Source organism: Phragmites australis, chromosome 1 (genome assembly GCF_958298935.1).
Source record: "Phragmites australis chromosome 1, lpPhrAust1.1, whole genome shotgun sequence".
Taxonomy (NCBI): domain Eukaryota; kingdom Viridiplantae; phylum Streptophyta; class Magnoliopsida; order Poales; family Poaceae; genus Phragmites; species Phragmites australis.
The window spans coordinates 6246728-6261717 of NC_084921.1; the positions used below are offsets into that span (position 1 = coordinate 6246728).

General features: G+C 41.4%; 1 protein-coding gene across 1 annotated transcript; it reads left to right on the forward strand.

Annotated features, from left to right (window-relative positions):
• The first annotated feature begins 41 nt into the window (after positions 1–41).
• LOC133887285 (sulfoquinovosyl transferase SQD2-like) lies at positions 42–3627 on the forward strand. The gene is made up of 11 exons (XM_062327226.1): positions 42–420; positions 651–717; positions 828–898; positions 1396–1513; positions 1596–1669; positions 1804–1859; positions 1969–2052; positions 2148–2235; positions 2328–2405; positions 2572–2628; positions 2870–3627. Exons 1-11 carry the CDS (start codon positions 290–292, stop codon positions 3372–3374), a joined length of 1329 nt encoding a protein of 442 aa, XP_062183210.1. The 5' UTR covers positions 42–289; the 3' UTR covers positions 3375–3627.
• Positions 3628–14990: the final 11363 nt, after the last annotated feature.

The following is a 14990-nucleotide window of genomic DNA, read 5'->3' on the forward strand; positions in this document are numbered from 1 at the left end:
AAAAAAATTACTCACTCATCAACCATGAGAGGAGAGGGGAGATCTTGCAAGAAGAGCATATGCCTCGCAAAGTTCCCAACCCAGCCGTTCCCTCCAATATTCTCCTCCCCCGACGGAATATCCCCGCAATTCCAACCCAAGCCCGTCTTCTTCTTCCTCCCCAACTTATATACGCAACGGCGAGCTCGCCATCTTCCTTGCTCCAACACATACACGCACGCGCAACGTATACGCTTACACAAACGCACAGCGAAGCGAAAGATTGCTCTTTTGTTCCTGGTCGCGGCGGATGGTGGCGGCGGCAATGGCGATTGGCGAGAAGGAGATCAAGGATGACCTGGAGGAGGCACCCCCGCTACTCCTGGACGAGGCCGCGCGCCCGCGCCGCGTCGCGCTCTTCGTCGAGCCGTCGCCGTTCGCGTATGCATCGGCTCCTATCCCTGTCGTTTCTTTTCTTGATTGGGTTCTGTGGGGTTCGTCCTTGGCCTTGTGCGCATTCTTGGCTGGATCGATAGGATTTTTCTGTGAAAACCTGAAAGTTTCCACTCTGAGGAAGCTCTGATACGGTGTCCTTCCTAGGTTTCATGTAGACTGATTTTTCATGTATGTTTTCACAATTGGAAGTAACTTTGAGTTCTTCATGTTTGCAGCTACATCTCTGGGTATAAGAACCGGTTCCAGAACTTCATCAAACACTTGCGTGAAATGGGGGATGAGGTACAGTTTCTTTTTGATGGCAGGGGCGGTTTTAGGAGAAATAGTTAGAAGGGTTGAGAATAGCAGATTAGTAGATATGGCTTAATTTGGCTTTGTGGTGTGTTGCGCAGGTCATTGTTGTGACTAACCATGAGGGAGTTCCTCAAGAATTTCATGGCGCCAAGGTTATTGGTTCATGGAGGTAAGCTTTTGAGGATACTTGTATGTACTTCTGTCTTAAACTATCTACAGCAATTTAGGCAATAGGCTATGAAGGCCTCGAGTTTTCTTGCTGTTTTCAAAAAATGAAACGGGGAAACCTACCGAGTACCAAAAGCTACACTAAAAAGCATTTCCAACTAGTATCTATGAAGTAGAGAGTTAGTTCAAATTATAGAGCATTTTTTATGAATAATTATGGAGCATCTAAAGTGCTATTCCTTGGGACCATTTCTTTTACTACTACATTCAGGTTGGGTGGTTTTGGACATAATAGGTTAGTTATAACTGAAACCAATAAGTGAGCAGAGGCACCATGTTTAAAAATACTGGTACGAACTTGTTGAATTATTGAATAATGCTACACAATCAAGCTGGTTAGATTGGAGGCACTGTATTCTTTTCTATTGAATACATGATATGTAGTGCCTTTCAGTGGCAGATCCTTGTGCCTACCAGCTGTTTTCTCATCCTTTACAGCTTCCCATGTCCCATGTATGGAAAAGTCCCTCTTTCGCTGGCACTCAGTCCTAGGATCATATCAGAGGTTGCAAAGTTCAAACCTGACATTATTCATGCATCTTCACCTGGAATTATGGTAACTTTATTTTGGCAATCAATAATGAATTATCAAACCTTTCCAATTATCTGTCACGGAGTATGATGAAAATCCGTTGCAGGTTTTTGGGGCTCTTGCTATTGCTAAGCTGCTCAGTGTCCCCCTAGTGATGTCCTACCACACCCATGTCCCAGTGTAAGTTAACTGAATTATACTGCAACAAGTTTTTACTGCTCAAGCGTGAGATATGTGACCAGCTTACCATGATTAACAAGGACATAAGCTCAAATTTTTTAATTGCTGCTGAATCATATTTATGTTTTTCGCAGATACATACCAAGATATACCTTTAGCTGGCTTGTAGAGCCTATGTGGCAAATCATAAGTAAGCATTCTAGACTTCTAGTCCCACTTCTTCTCTGCTTTCCTAAAGAGTCAACTTTTAAGTCAGTATGTGACAAAAAAACTGATTCGATCCTGTTATTCCCAAACAGGATTCCTTCATAGAGCTGCTGATTTAACTTTGGTGCCATCTGCTGCTATCAGCAAGGATTTTGAAACTGCCCAGGTTATATCAGGTTGGTCTATGTCTGTGCACGTTGTATTAGATGTTCATATGTTTGTACTGCTCTCCTGTTATGATGCTAACGATGTCCTTTCCCTCCTTATTCAGCGAACAGAATACGCCTTTGGAACAAAGGTGTTGATTCTGCAAGCTTTCATCCTAAATTTCGCAGTCATGAGATGCGAGCTAGGCTAAGGTGATATTCTATTTCATTTCTTCCTGAATGTTCTGTATACAGTAGGTTGAGATAGATTGTTGACGCTTCTGTTGTATAATGTATTCTTTCAGTGATGGTGACCTTGAAAAACCACTGATAATTCACGTTGGACGTTTTGGGCGCGAGAAAAATTTGGATTTTCTAAAGATGTAAGCTATTACTTTTTGTGATTGACATAATCTTTGATTTATAGTTAGCAAACATAATGCATCTGAACTAGGGGGACGAACTGCGACAAATACCATAGTTATTTTTTATGCCTTGCATTATAGTCTACTTAGAAGTTGGCGCTAACTTTGCTTTACGATTGATCAGGGTAATGGATAGGCTGCCTGGAGTAAGAATTGCCTTTATCGGTGATGGACCATACAGGTATATCCAATATGACGCCTCCCTCTTTATTTGTCAATCTCTTATGTTTTTGTCCCTTTCACACATCTCAACTTTAGTCAGCATGTATGCACTCATGCTGTAGCTTATACCACAATGTTGGCTTAAAAAAATCACTGATCATCTTGTACTGCAGATCAATGCTCTTGAGTTTTTGCCACCTTTTTTTTTTTGCGAGGATACCACAAGTTTGTTTACATTCTTCTCTGCAATTACATGACAGGACCGAGCTAGAGAAGATGTTTGAGGGGATGCCAGCAGTGTTCACCGGAATGATGCAAGGCGAGGAGCTCTCGCAGGCGTACGCCAGTGGTGACGTTTTCGTCATGCCGTCAGAGTCCGAAACGCTTGGCCAAGTGGTGCTGGAGTCCATGTCATCGGGAGTCCCCGTCGTCGCGGTCCGTGCCGGCGGGATCCCTGACATAATCCCAGAGGACCAGGAGGGCAAGACCAGCTTCCTCTTTACCCCGGGCAACCTCGACGACTGCGTCGGCAAGGTCCAGCTGCTGCTGACGAACAGGGAGTTCAGGGACGGCATGGGGCGGACGGCCAGAGCCGAGATGGAGAAGTGCGACTGGAGGGCGGCATCCAAGACGATCCGCAACGAGTTCTACAACGCCGCCATCTGGTACTGGCGGAAGAAGCGCGCGGAGCTGGTGAAGCCGCTGCAGTGGCTGGCGCAGATGTTCCTGCCGGCGCCGGAGGTCAGCAGCATCACGCAGTGCTGATGCCTCGGCCTCCAGGGGAGGGGGATGGTGTTGCAGCCATGATCCAAACAAGTGATGTTAGGAGGGAAGGATGGATGGATTGTCAGATGCGTGTGCATTCCTTGTACATTTTTGATCCATAGTGCAGTGTCAATAGGTGTGATAGTTCCTCGTTTTTGTATGGAAATTGGGATTGTGATTGGTGTGGCAAGGCCGTCGATTGCATATATTGTGTAGCAGTAAAAAAAAAAAAAACTGGAAATGTGCTGTAATACTCCGGAACCATGAAAACCTGAGATGTCACTAAACTAAACTACAAGAAGCTAAACTACAAAATTTCGGCAGCATATATATATAGATATTATTCAAGTTGAATAATATAAATAAGTTAAATTAAATAACTAAACAACAAGTCTAACATCACTATGGTCCTATTAAGTAAATTATCATCTAGGTTTTTACTACAACACAACATTAAAGGATTTAGGTAATGCAACAGTGAATGACGTGCAGCTAATTCTTTCCTTTCATGTTAGCTTGAAGCAGAACATCTAGGGGAAAATTGCAAGAGTGAGATTGGAAAAATTCAGCAAGTGAACTACTTTAACAAGCTATTTAAACCATAATTATTAAAACATCAATTTAATATTTTAACAAGAATACAAGATAATAAAAGATATGATCACTATTTAGCAGGTTCATCCTATATAACTGTAAAGATGCACTTCTTCATATATGAGCATTAGATGATCATAGTAAAACAACAACAACATAATATGCTAGAAGTAACACTCCTGATATATGACATTAGCATGAAACACATAAGTGAAAAACCAATCTTCTAAGACTTAAATAAGTATGACATGAGGATCACTCAGCAAGGGCATCATGAAAACAAGATTGAAATCATATGGCACAATGTATATCAACTCCATATAGATCATCCACTTATAACCGCATACCATCCATAAGTAATAGTATTACTTAAATAACTGTATGTGATCCATCAGAACCAAAATCAATGTAAAGCTCCTGCAATGCAGTATGGTGCATGTAAATGCTATGCAATGCAAATCAACATATAACTTCATCTTCCCTTAAAATCCATAATTTAAACCAAACTGCATATGAACTTCTGAGAAGCATCACTTCTCATATTCACTTCCGTAGCAACTTCGATATGTAACACTTCGACATGAATAATATTCAATTATTGTAAATAAGATGCACATGTATGCAGTGCAATGCGTATGTCCACTGCCTTCATACCCAACAAGGTATGAAGCTACATCATATTACGATGATATACGATTCTGTACTGGTACATCGCAACCATCGGTTAGCGACGTAACTTCGAATGGACATGCAAATGCAATACAATGCCACAAGATGAATATCATCTTCATAAATCCATATACCCATGAACAACTTATTTCAAGATGAAAATAACATAAGTCATTATTTTTAATATAAAACAATACATAAAACATCTCTTCACCACAACCAGCGTCAGCCATGAATAAAAGAGAAACTGTCACCGAAAGAACTCATCAACAAGATGAATATTCATTCGATGTCATCCATAGTTCAGCCCCCTTTATTTTAGCATGGTTAAGACAATATGTAGTCATTATCAACTCGGATGAACTATGTGTCAACTTCAGGTTATAGCGTCTACCTCTAACACTGCTACCTTACTACAACAACTTAGGATGTTCACTTCTATCACCACATACAACCCCAATTTACTATAATTTAAGCAAGTTAACCACCGAGAAGCATAAATGTGTAAATATGCTACAGGTACTAGAACCACTGACATCAACAACATAGCCACTAGACTAACTTCATCACCCATGAAACATTTAAAAAAAATCTAATAATCATTATTATCAGAATTAAAGCAAGTCACGGCACACGGATGGCTACATAAGCAAGTTTCACGCATAAGCAACATGTCAACAACCACATTCTGAATTTCTAAAGCCATCATAAAGGAGTATTATCCTAAAAGTATGAAGCAATGTACTAACAACATAGTCACAATTCCCACTTCTTTTCCAAACCTTCAAACATAAATGACGCAGCAAGTATAATACCTTAAATTATTGAATATAACCATGTATACTGCATTTTAAGGATGTAGATAGTAAAAATACAAGTTAAAGTTGTAGCAACACAATGGCTATGTTCACTTGCCTTTACCGATGACGAGAACGGCAAGCCTCAAGTGTGATCCAGAGCACCACCACCTAGTTCACAACCACATCTTAGCACAAGCACTCCAAGTAACATGCACATATAGAATATAAGGCGCTCCTATGCCCAAAACCCTCATACAAGCAAGAACCGTTAAAACAACACACCTCGCATTCGTTCGATAAGAGCAGCAGTGCTTCTCTTTTTTATCTATTTTTACTGTATATATAATGGCAAATAAATACATTCTTGAAATATAAAGAATAATACCTACACATTTTGTAGAAAAATATATTTTTATTGTGCCATTAAGGTGACCTAAATGGCAAATATAAACAGGCTTCGTCACTACAAGAAATCTGAGTATCTATGATGAACTACAATTTTCATAGAATAATGCCATCTTTGTCACAGAAAGCATTTAGTGAGGAAAACCGATGCATTTAGCGACAAAAGTACCTTCATCACAAAATAGGCATCATAGATTGTACGTAGTGACGGTCTAAACTTTTTCGTCAGAGAAAGATAGACATTCAGTGACGATTACAACATCGTTATTCATTGTTGCACATTCAATGACGATTATTTGTGTCATAAAATATCAAAAAATCATCATTGATATTTCATTTTCATCACTAAACGAAAGAGCGAACCACCTTTTTATGAAGAAATGTGGTGCGTCATAAAAAGGTGCTCTTTTCGTCATTAAAAACTTTTCTAGGTATGACATTTCGTGACAAAAATTTATGGTCACTAAAGGTTTGACATTTTTGTGATCGTAAGTTTCGTCACAGATAAACTACATAGCGTCACTACTAGGCTTACGGGAACTGACAGTTTATGACAAAATGTTCATAATTGAATAATAATGTCATACATCTTGTAACACCTAGAACTGACAGTTTGTGACAATATATGATTCTCATAGTGATTTTCATCGTATAGAAAAGCTTCATGGAACTAGAAACATCACATGCATCTCATAACATAAGTTCATCACACAAGGTTCCACAACATTAAACGTCTACAGAACTACCAAACTAGAAATATAGTTCAAAAGATTAGACACCCAAATTTACAAGACCACTCAATCATCACAGACTGCAAAAGGTACCCATTCAGATAAGTGTTGTTTAGATATTTAAAGAAGGTAGACCTGAAGCGACTTGTAGTGATTGGGTCATGAGGCGTATAAGAACGTTGTCAGTTCTCTTTTGCTTCTCAAGCAGAATGGACACATGTTCTTCAATTTCCTTGTTTGACTCAGTTGCTACTTCAAATCGCTTCTTCAAGCTCCCAATTTCTTGCTGCTGAGAACCAACAGTTGCACACAGCGCTTCCTCATTTCTAGCAGAATTCTCCACCTATAGTATCTAGTCTAGGACAACCCCTTCAAGCTCTCTTATGCGTGTAGTAGATGTAGCAGCAGCTAGGCTAGCAGATTGTGAACGAATGCCAATGTTATCCAAAAAGTTGGCTGATGTACGACTGAACTCCGATGGAACATCACTAATAATGTCATCAGCACTTTTTGGTTCTGCATCTTGTTCTGGCGGTTGATCCCTTGCAGACTCCATGGCATCCTGAAAAAGAATGGAAGGGATGTGAAGATGCATAATAATTTTTGTGTATAAAGAATGTATACCAAAGTGCATGTAAGTATTAACAAATGTTTTTATACAATTCAAAATATAGGAGCTATATTAATAGATGTTTTTATACAATTCAAAATCTGGGAGCTATATTCAATAAATAAGCATGTGCAATGCATTATAGTTCATGTCCTTCAAATTCAAATGAGAGCATATGTCATGCATCATCATAAATTGTATGACTCCATCATGACAAACACACCCATTGTACCACAATCCAATTGTATATAGCATACTTACAATTGCTTCCTGCACATAATCACTATAACCCTTTGTCTTGCTGTAGTTGGTTGCCTTAAAAAGATCAATGAAATCAGTTTCTTCCCCATGTTCTTGGTCCTTCTGCAATATAGATTACATTAGTTTAGAATTCTAGGACTAGCTGTGTAGTGCAATAAAGTGTTGTACAATTGAGGTTACCAAGGAAAATGTTTGGGCAACATAACACCGAGAGCCCGTGGTTTGGTGAAGCCTGACTTTTCCACGATTATGTTTGTTCTTTTTAGATATTTCCTAGAAAGGGGGGTTGCCCATGTATCAAACTTTGAGAGGTACAAATTTTACATCCATTATTTCATAGATACCTGATGTCTCGATTCAGTCCACTTCTCCACAAGCTTTGCCCGATCTTCTTGGCTAACACTTGGTGGTTTCCTCAAGAGAACTTCATTCTCTAGAACACCATTGAAATATTTCCTTTTGAGCCTATAGCGTTGCTAATGCAGCCTACTCTTGAGCATGTCAGAAAATACTTTTTTTGCAGCTGGATCATCAACATTCATGTCAAAGCGTACCTATTCAAGTAAAACCCTAGCATGAACTTAGTGTGCTGAAAACAGCCCAATGAATAAGTTATTTAGAAACCAACTTTGAAAAAAAGGTGACTCACATCAAGATAGCTCATGTGATCTTTCACAAAGTTTCTATCAGCATCCTTGTACTCCTTCGAATGTGTGTATAGTGGTACATGGTCGCGCACCACAATACCAAACTCTAAAGCTAGCTTTGCTGCCTGCATTGGTTGCTCTGGTCATTTCTTCCCTTCAACAAAAGAGATATGAAATTTATGACCCATGGATCTGGTAAGCCTGTTAATCCCTCTCCCCTAGGTGGGCTTTCGATGGTCCTTGTGCATTGGTGGTGCAACTAACACAACAAATATACACTGGATGAGAAGTAAGTTTGCAAGTTAGACAAAGTAATGAAAACAAGTTGTAATTTCATACCTTCATCAAGCAGTGGCAACTCCTCACTGTGTTCAGTGCAATGGTCAACATCCATGCTGCAAGATCCCTCATTTGTTGTTTGAATTGTAGAATCTAGTTCCTGCCCTTCCACTCTCGCTGCATTGTTGCCTTTTAAAGTGCTTGTCCTACATCATTTGCACTGGTTGGTGGTACATGGTCTTGTACCCTAGCTTCACTCCGTTGTTCAGTGACAGGTATGTTGGTTGATGGTGCAACCTCATATATTGTTGCTGGATTCATTGCTTCATGAACCTGTGTGTTGACTGGTGGAGAAGGTTCCCTGAAATGTGGAGACTTTCTTATTGCCTTTGGGATCCTTGATCCGGGTGCCATTGAAGCAACATTGGAGGCCTACATAATAGAAACAAGAATAGGCATTATATCATCAAACATATGTAATTTCGTCAACTTAAGGAAAAGAAATGCATATATAGTACAAATAGTGATGTGCAGGACATACACAAAATTAACTAATATGAACACCCAATATCCATGCAGAAGTTTATAAGAATTAGTAACTAAACCTTGGACCTAGCAGATATTTTCGACATCATCGGCTCTTCATCCTCTCCTTAAGTGGAATCACTTTCTTCTGACTCCTGGTTGTAATCACCAGGGTCATAGTCCGATGCTGATTCATCACTATTAATTTTCTTGCTGGGCACAATTCTGTAGTCGTTTTTCTTTTTCTTTGAGGTGACAATTTGGTTGTATTCACATGTTGTCCGAAGCATACCCAGTTCTTGCATTTTTTCAGTGTTCCTTGCAATAGTGTTATGCCGCTCGGCCTCATATTTACTGACTCGCATTCATACTAAGTTTTGTAATTAAGAAACCTAGTTTAGCATATGACCTGAGCTATTTATGAAACGTTATTTTATATTCTTATAAAGAGGTAAGTGATAAGAATGAATAACTTGGCAATTTTTCAAGGCATTATTGTGTTGCTTTTGTTCTCCATCAGTATTAGAACCAGAAACAAATGCTAATCTACAGGCAGCTCACAATCAGCGGCAACTAGTAGGAACAAAAATATAAAACTCACATCACACACCACCCTAAAAGTGGGAAAACTAATCCTGCTCACACTCAAACACATGATACAACTCGAAACCACATCATGGAAAGACGTGAACAGGATGCAAACAAGTATGGAAGAACCAGGAGGAGAAGAGAGGACAAGTATGGAAAGACATGAACAGTGAACCTTTCCACTGGTTGGGTCACTGCAACTGCTCCACACACCGCTGGTTCGCACGCCGTTGCTCCACCCGTCGCCGGTGGCCCACACGGCGCTACAACGCCCACCGTCGATGACCCACCCCCGGTGGCCTCACACTGGATCTAGGGTTTGGGACTAGGGTTTGCGCTGTTGATGGCCTGGTGAGGGAGACGATGGCTCTAGGGTTTGGGACTAGGGAGGAGATGATTTGGTGAGGGATGAGATGAGAGCGGGGAGCAGGTAGAGGGAGGAGGTGAGATGAGGAGAGGCCCTTTGGTCTGCCAGGAGAAGGGAGGGGATTAATTAGGATGGGCGAGGACGATAGAGGGGAGGGAGGGGGAAAAGCACCATGAGCCAAAAAAAATTTGTGCGCCAGGGCCAAAAAATCTCCAAATTTTTCTCTAATTGTATTTTATAATATATATAATTTGGAATGAATTTGTTAGGCTATGAATAAAGTTTGCAAATATTTTGTAGACTTTATTGGGATTTGACATGGCTATGTATGTACTAACATCAAAATCATGAGAGTTAGATGAATTTGTTTGAATGTATGAATTTTGGTCAATCTCCGACATGGTTGTTCACATCTTTGGCAAATGTATTCGTGCCAAGTTTTCCATGTCATTTACATCATTAGGGCTCATACATCTGTACTGAGGGGGTCAAAGAAGCAAGGCGTCGTATGCGTAGATCAGTGACTCAATGTTAGCGACATAGGTGTAAGGTCAAGCTCTAGCTTATATGAGATCAATGGCAATATGTTGAACATCCTGACCGTCTGACTATGACATGGTGGGCCTGCTAACAATGACTATAACCCAGCAGGAATGATTTGGGCCCAAGCAATGGAGAACTGCTATCAATGGGGAAGGACCATGAGGAGAAGAGAGGGTCGATGGTTGAGGTGTAAGGTCAAGCTCTAGCATGTATGAGATCAATGACAATATGTTGAACGGCCCGGCCGTCTGACTATAACATGGTGGGCCTGCTAAGGGCGTCTCCAATGTGACTAGAAACTTGGTACTAAGAGATTGAATAGAACATGATCCTATACATTGCAATACTCGGTCATATGAAAAAATATTATAGGACTGACCCTATGCATGGAACCTAGCCTCAAGGAATAAAAACTTCAGTCCTCAGTGCTTCCTTCACAAAGTCGAGCCCAGGGATCGTCGGGACGGTTGGTGTCTGTGTTTTTTAATAACACATGGGCCCCACCTTAGATCCAACCAGGTTTTAAACATTGGGTGAGTTTCAACGAGAAAATATCAGTACATGTAGGGCCCATCTTAGGACCAACCTCGGTTCCATACATTGGAGATGGCCTAACAATGACTATAACCCTGTAGGAATGGTTTGGACCCAAGCAACGGAAAATTGCTGTCAACGGAGAACGGTCGTTTTACTATGACATGGTGGGCACCATCGATCTATGGCACATTGGCCTGGCTACATATGACACGTGGGCTTGGCTATATGTGACATGTGGGCCCGGTTATATGTCACCTGCCCGAGCGGGCGCTGGTCGAACTCACGTGCACGCTCGATCCCTTTCTTCCTTATCTACTGGCCACTGCTATCTCGATCCCTCAATACGCACGCCTCCTGAGGTTTGCGTGGTGGATCTCCCCCAGGCTCGTCGTGGGCGGGGGGCATCAGCGAGTCTGTGCCACAGATCTCCCCTGGTCTCGTCGCCGCTTGAGGTTCATAGCGAGGGGGAACACCGGCGGGTCTGCGCTGGCAGGAGCTCGTCGCCACCTGAGGTTCGACGCGGGAGGGCGCGACAGTGGGTCTACACCGCCAGGAGGTCATCGCAAACTAAGGTCCAAGGTGTGTGCCGACCCGCAGCTCCTATGGCTGCCAAGTTGCCTCCGCCACCGGGTTCACGTCGCGAGGTCAGTCGCATAGGAGTCCCCGAAGCAGAGATTTCCTACTCATCCGTAACATGTAGTAGGGGGTCCAACCGTACGTCATTGTCAGAGGTGCAGCTAACGCCGACCGGGTAGCCGTTGATCCAATGCCCGGATTGCAAGGTGGAGAAGGTTATTGAGCTTACCGCTACTACTTCGGCCAATTACAGGAAGAAAATTTTCAAATGCCCCCATAACCAGTAAGGAGTGCTATTCATGTGGAATCAAGTGTGTTTTTTTTTGGTTCAATTTCTGAAATTTCCCTTCAATTGCATATGTAGGTACCCAATTGCTGCAAACTTTTCATGTTTCAATCAGAGTATGAGAAGTATCTTAGCTTGATTGGAGAGTTGGTCGTGGACTCGACCTTAGTTGGAGATGTCGTGCCTAAGATCCTAGAAGCAAATAGTAGCATGAAGAAGAATTTGATTGCCAGGAGGAACAGAGCACATCCTATGAAAGGTGTTGAAGCTATGGTTGGGCAGATCCACGGATGGGTGAAAGCTCCGTTGATTTTGGCTTGCATCAATGTTTTTCTTGTATTGTTGTCCATAGTTGTGGTTCTTGTGAAGTAGACCACTGAACCTGGAAACTGAATGAAATGTAAGCTATGGCGTAGCATGATGTTGTGTGCCCATGATGTGGCTTTGATTTTATTTCTATGTAAGCCACACCTGTGATGTTGCATAGCACTGAACCTGGAGACTGAATGAAATGTAAGCCATGGTGTAGCATGATGTTGTGTCCCTATGATGTGGCTTTGATTTTGTTTCTATATAAGCCACACATGTGATGTTGCATAGCACTGAACCTGGAGACTGAATGAAATGTAAGCCATGGTGTAGCATGATGTTGTGTGCCCATGATGTGGCTTTGATTTTGTTTCTAAGTAAGTCACACCTGTGATGTTGCATACCACAGAACCTAGAGACTGAATGAAATGCAGAAATGCTTTGAAATCATCACCGGTAGTTCATAAATCATCACCGAATATTTCAAAAATCGTCACATAATATTGTGCCATGGCTGAAGAAGTCGATACCCCAACGGAGTTGCCAAAATGTGTTGGCACAAAAATATGGATCCTCGCGCCAACACACGAGCACCTCATGTGCAATCCATAGCACCACGCGCAGGGCGTTCAACAATGGAGATGACTTGCACTTTCGCGGCAATGAGCGACCGATTTACGAGCAAACTGGCAAATGATAACTAACCTAGTGAGCAACACTTGGGAAGCCCAGTCTGGTACTGCAACGACGGATCTTCATCAGCAAATCGCACCCGGGAGGACCCTGTCAGGGCACGGTTAGCCGGCGGCTTGAATCGAGCTCAAGAACGAGTAGCAGTAGGAGGAGGAAGAAGGAGGAACAGGACTACAAGAGCTAGGTAGAAAAATAGTAAATGCATGTTGGTATTTGATCGATTGTTGTTTCTTTCAATCGGCTATGACCCTATCATATTTAAAGGGCAGCAGATCTTAGCCGTAAAAGATCAGGACTCCTAATTCAAACCGAACAAGACTTACAAATATGGTTCGATTATGCCTACTTGATCTCCAAACTTTCTATAATAAACATATATTTCCTATTCGAACATGTAAAACTCTCATATATCTACCGAATACGCTTTAATGTAGTTTTGCCTTCTTAGATTGTACCAACTCTTCTATTTGTCTGGAGACCAACTATAGGAATAAACCATGATCACTGGTCGTCTGGTCATTGGTCACGACCACTGATCATGTTCACTAGTCAGCAATCACTATTCACTAATCTGAAATCACTGTTCACTGGCTGGAAACCACTGTTTATCCAGTCACGTCACTGTTCATCCAGACGTGTTACTATTTGTCTGGTCGCCCATTAAATCAGTTATCGCTGTAACGATCACTATAAATATCAAATCTTATCATCAATAGACATATCATTTTTTCTTTGTATTTTCAGTAAGACAAATGTAGTATTCGTAACATATGCACATGTATGCCAGTACTAGTAATAGTGTTTATGATCGAACTACTGTTAGCTGAAAATGGCAGCCATGTTTGTTTGCTTCAGTACTACCAAGGTGCACAGTAGGAGGAAAAACAAGCTGTTCTGTCAAATGATGCCAAATCCTAAAAAAATAACGGGCTTCAGAGTTCAGACTATCATCTTTTGACAATGTCTTGTGTCAGAAGTATGAATTTAAGTATTGAGATTTTGCTTGTTTTTGACAAACTTCTTTTGCTTGTTCCAGTGCTATGATAATATGACTCAGTAGTATATGCATCAGATGTGTGATCTGTATGCATGTGTGCCATTTTAAATCTCAACACCGACATGTAATTATCGTGTAATAGAGGCAGCTGGTATCTCAGTGTTTAAATTAATATTGTGTTTTAATACTGACACACGTTTTAACTGTGCCACATGATTAGCTATACCTCTGCCCATAAAAAAAGTACTTTTGGATCTCCAAATACCAACCGCCCACTATCGGATTTTAAATAACATTTAAATAACACGTTCTTTGCAGTACACACTGTTGCTACTACCAGAAGTGATAGCAAAAGAACTTGGTACACATCCCAAATGATGCAAACAGATCAAGAGATTAAATCCAAGGTGAGAGTGGATTGGGTGGTGAGAGGGGAAAAACCCAATCCCCATATGTTTGATATTTCTTTGGGTTGTCTTCCACAGAGGTCAAACTAGGCCTTGATTTGTTAACCTCTTACATGTGATCTTTACTTCCGTTCACTGAATTAGCGAGAGGAGTATACTCTATTTCGATAACATTTGATGGTTGCATCCTGCATGCACGGGAAAATAACAAAGGTTACTGTGAACCACCATAGTCGACCTGCCGCCTGCAAGCGCTCCTGGCCATAGGCAGCGCCATCAGAAGGTTGCAGGCTGGCCGGTACCATTTAATGGTTGAGTGGCCTTTGGCCATCTCATCTGCGCTATAAGGGTGAGCCAATGGTTTTTCTTGGGGAACAAAAAATCTCGTCGTGAAGCTGATTTTTTTCAGCACTTTAACAGTTTCTCTTCACGGTTTTTTTCACGACGGGATTCTCAGGGTCATTCCATTCAGGACGGGATTCTCTCTCCTTTCCCTTCGCGATTCCCCTCGAAGGGAAGCTATTGGAGATGAGAGAAAATAAAAGGAATAAGAACGGGGAAGAGAATAAGAAAGGGAACGAAATAAAAGAAATATGATTGGAAATGGTCTAAGACTAAACCTAACTGATTCCCTTCACGATCCAGATTCTCGTCGTGAAAGACTTTTCGTTCTTTTCAGCACTTCAACGGTTTCCTTTCACGGTTTCTGTCACAAAGGGATTCCCAAGATCATTCCTTTCAGGACAGGATTCTCTCTCTTTTCCCTTCGCGATTCCCCTCGAAGTGAAACTG

What these genes read in the sequence shown, in the direction of transcription:
- LOC133887285 (XM_062327226.1), top strand. Translation starts at nt 290, where the DNA reads ATGGTGGCGGCGGCAATGGCGATTGGCGAGAAGGAGATCAAGGATGAC. An exon ending in TGCGTGAAATGGGGGATGAG is followed by an intron (nt 718 to 827) that starts GTACAGTTTCTT and finishes TGTGTTGCGCAG; the next exon opens with GTCATTGTTGTGACTAACCA. An exon ending in CATCTTCACCTGGAATTATG is followed by an intron (nt 1,514 to 1,595) that starts GTAACTTTATTT and finishes AATCCGTTGCAG; the next exon opens with GTTTTTGGGGCTCTTGCTAT.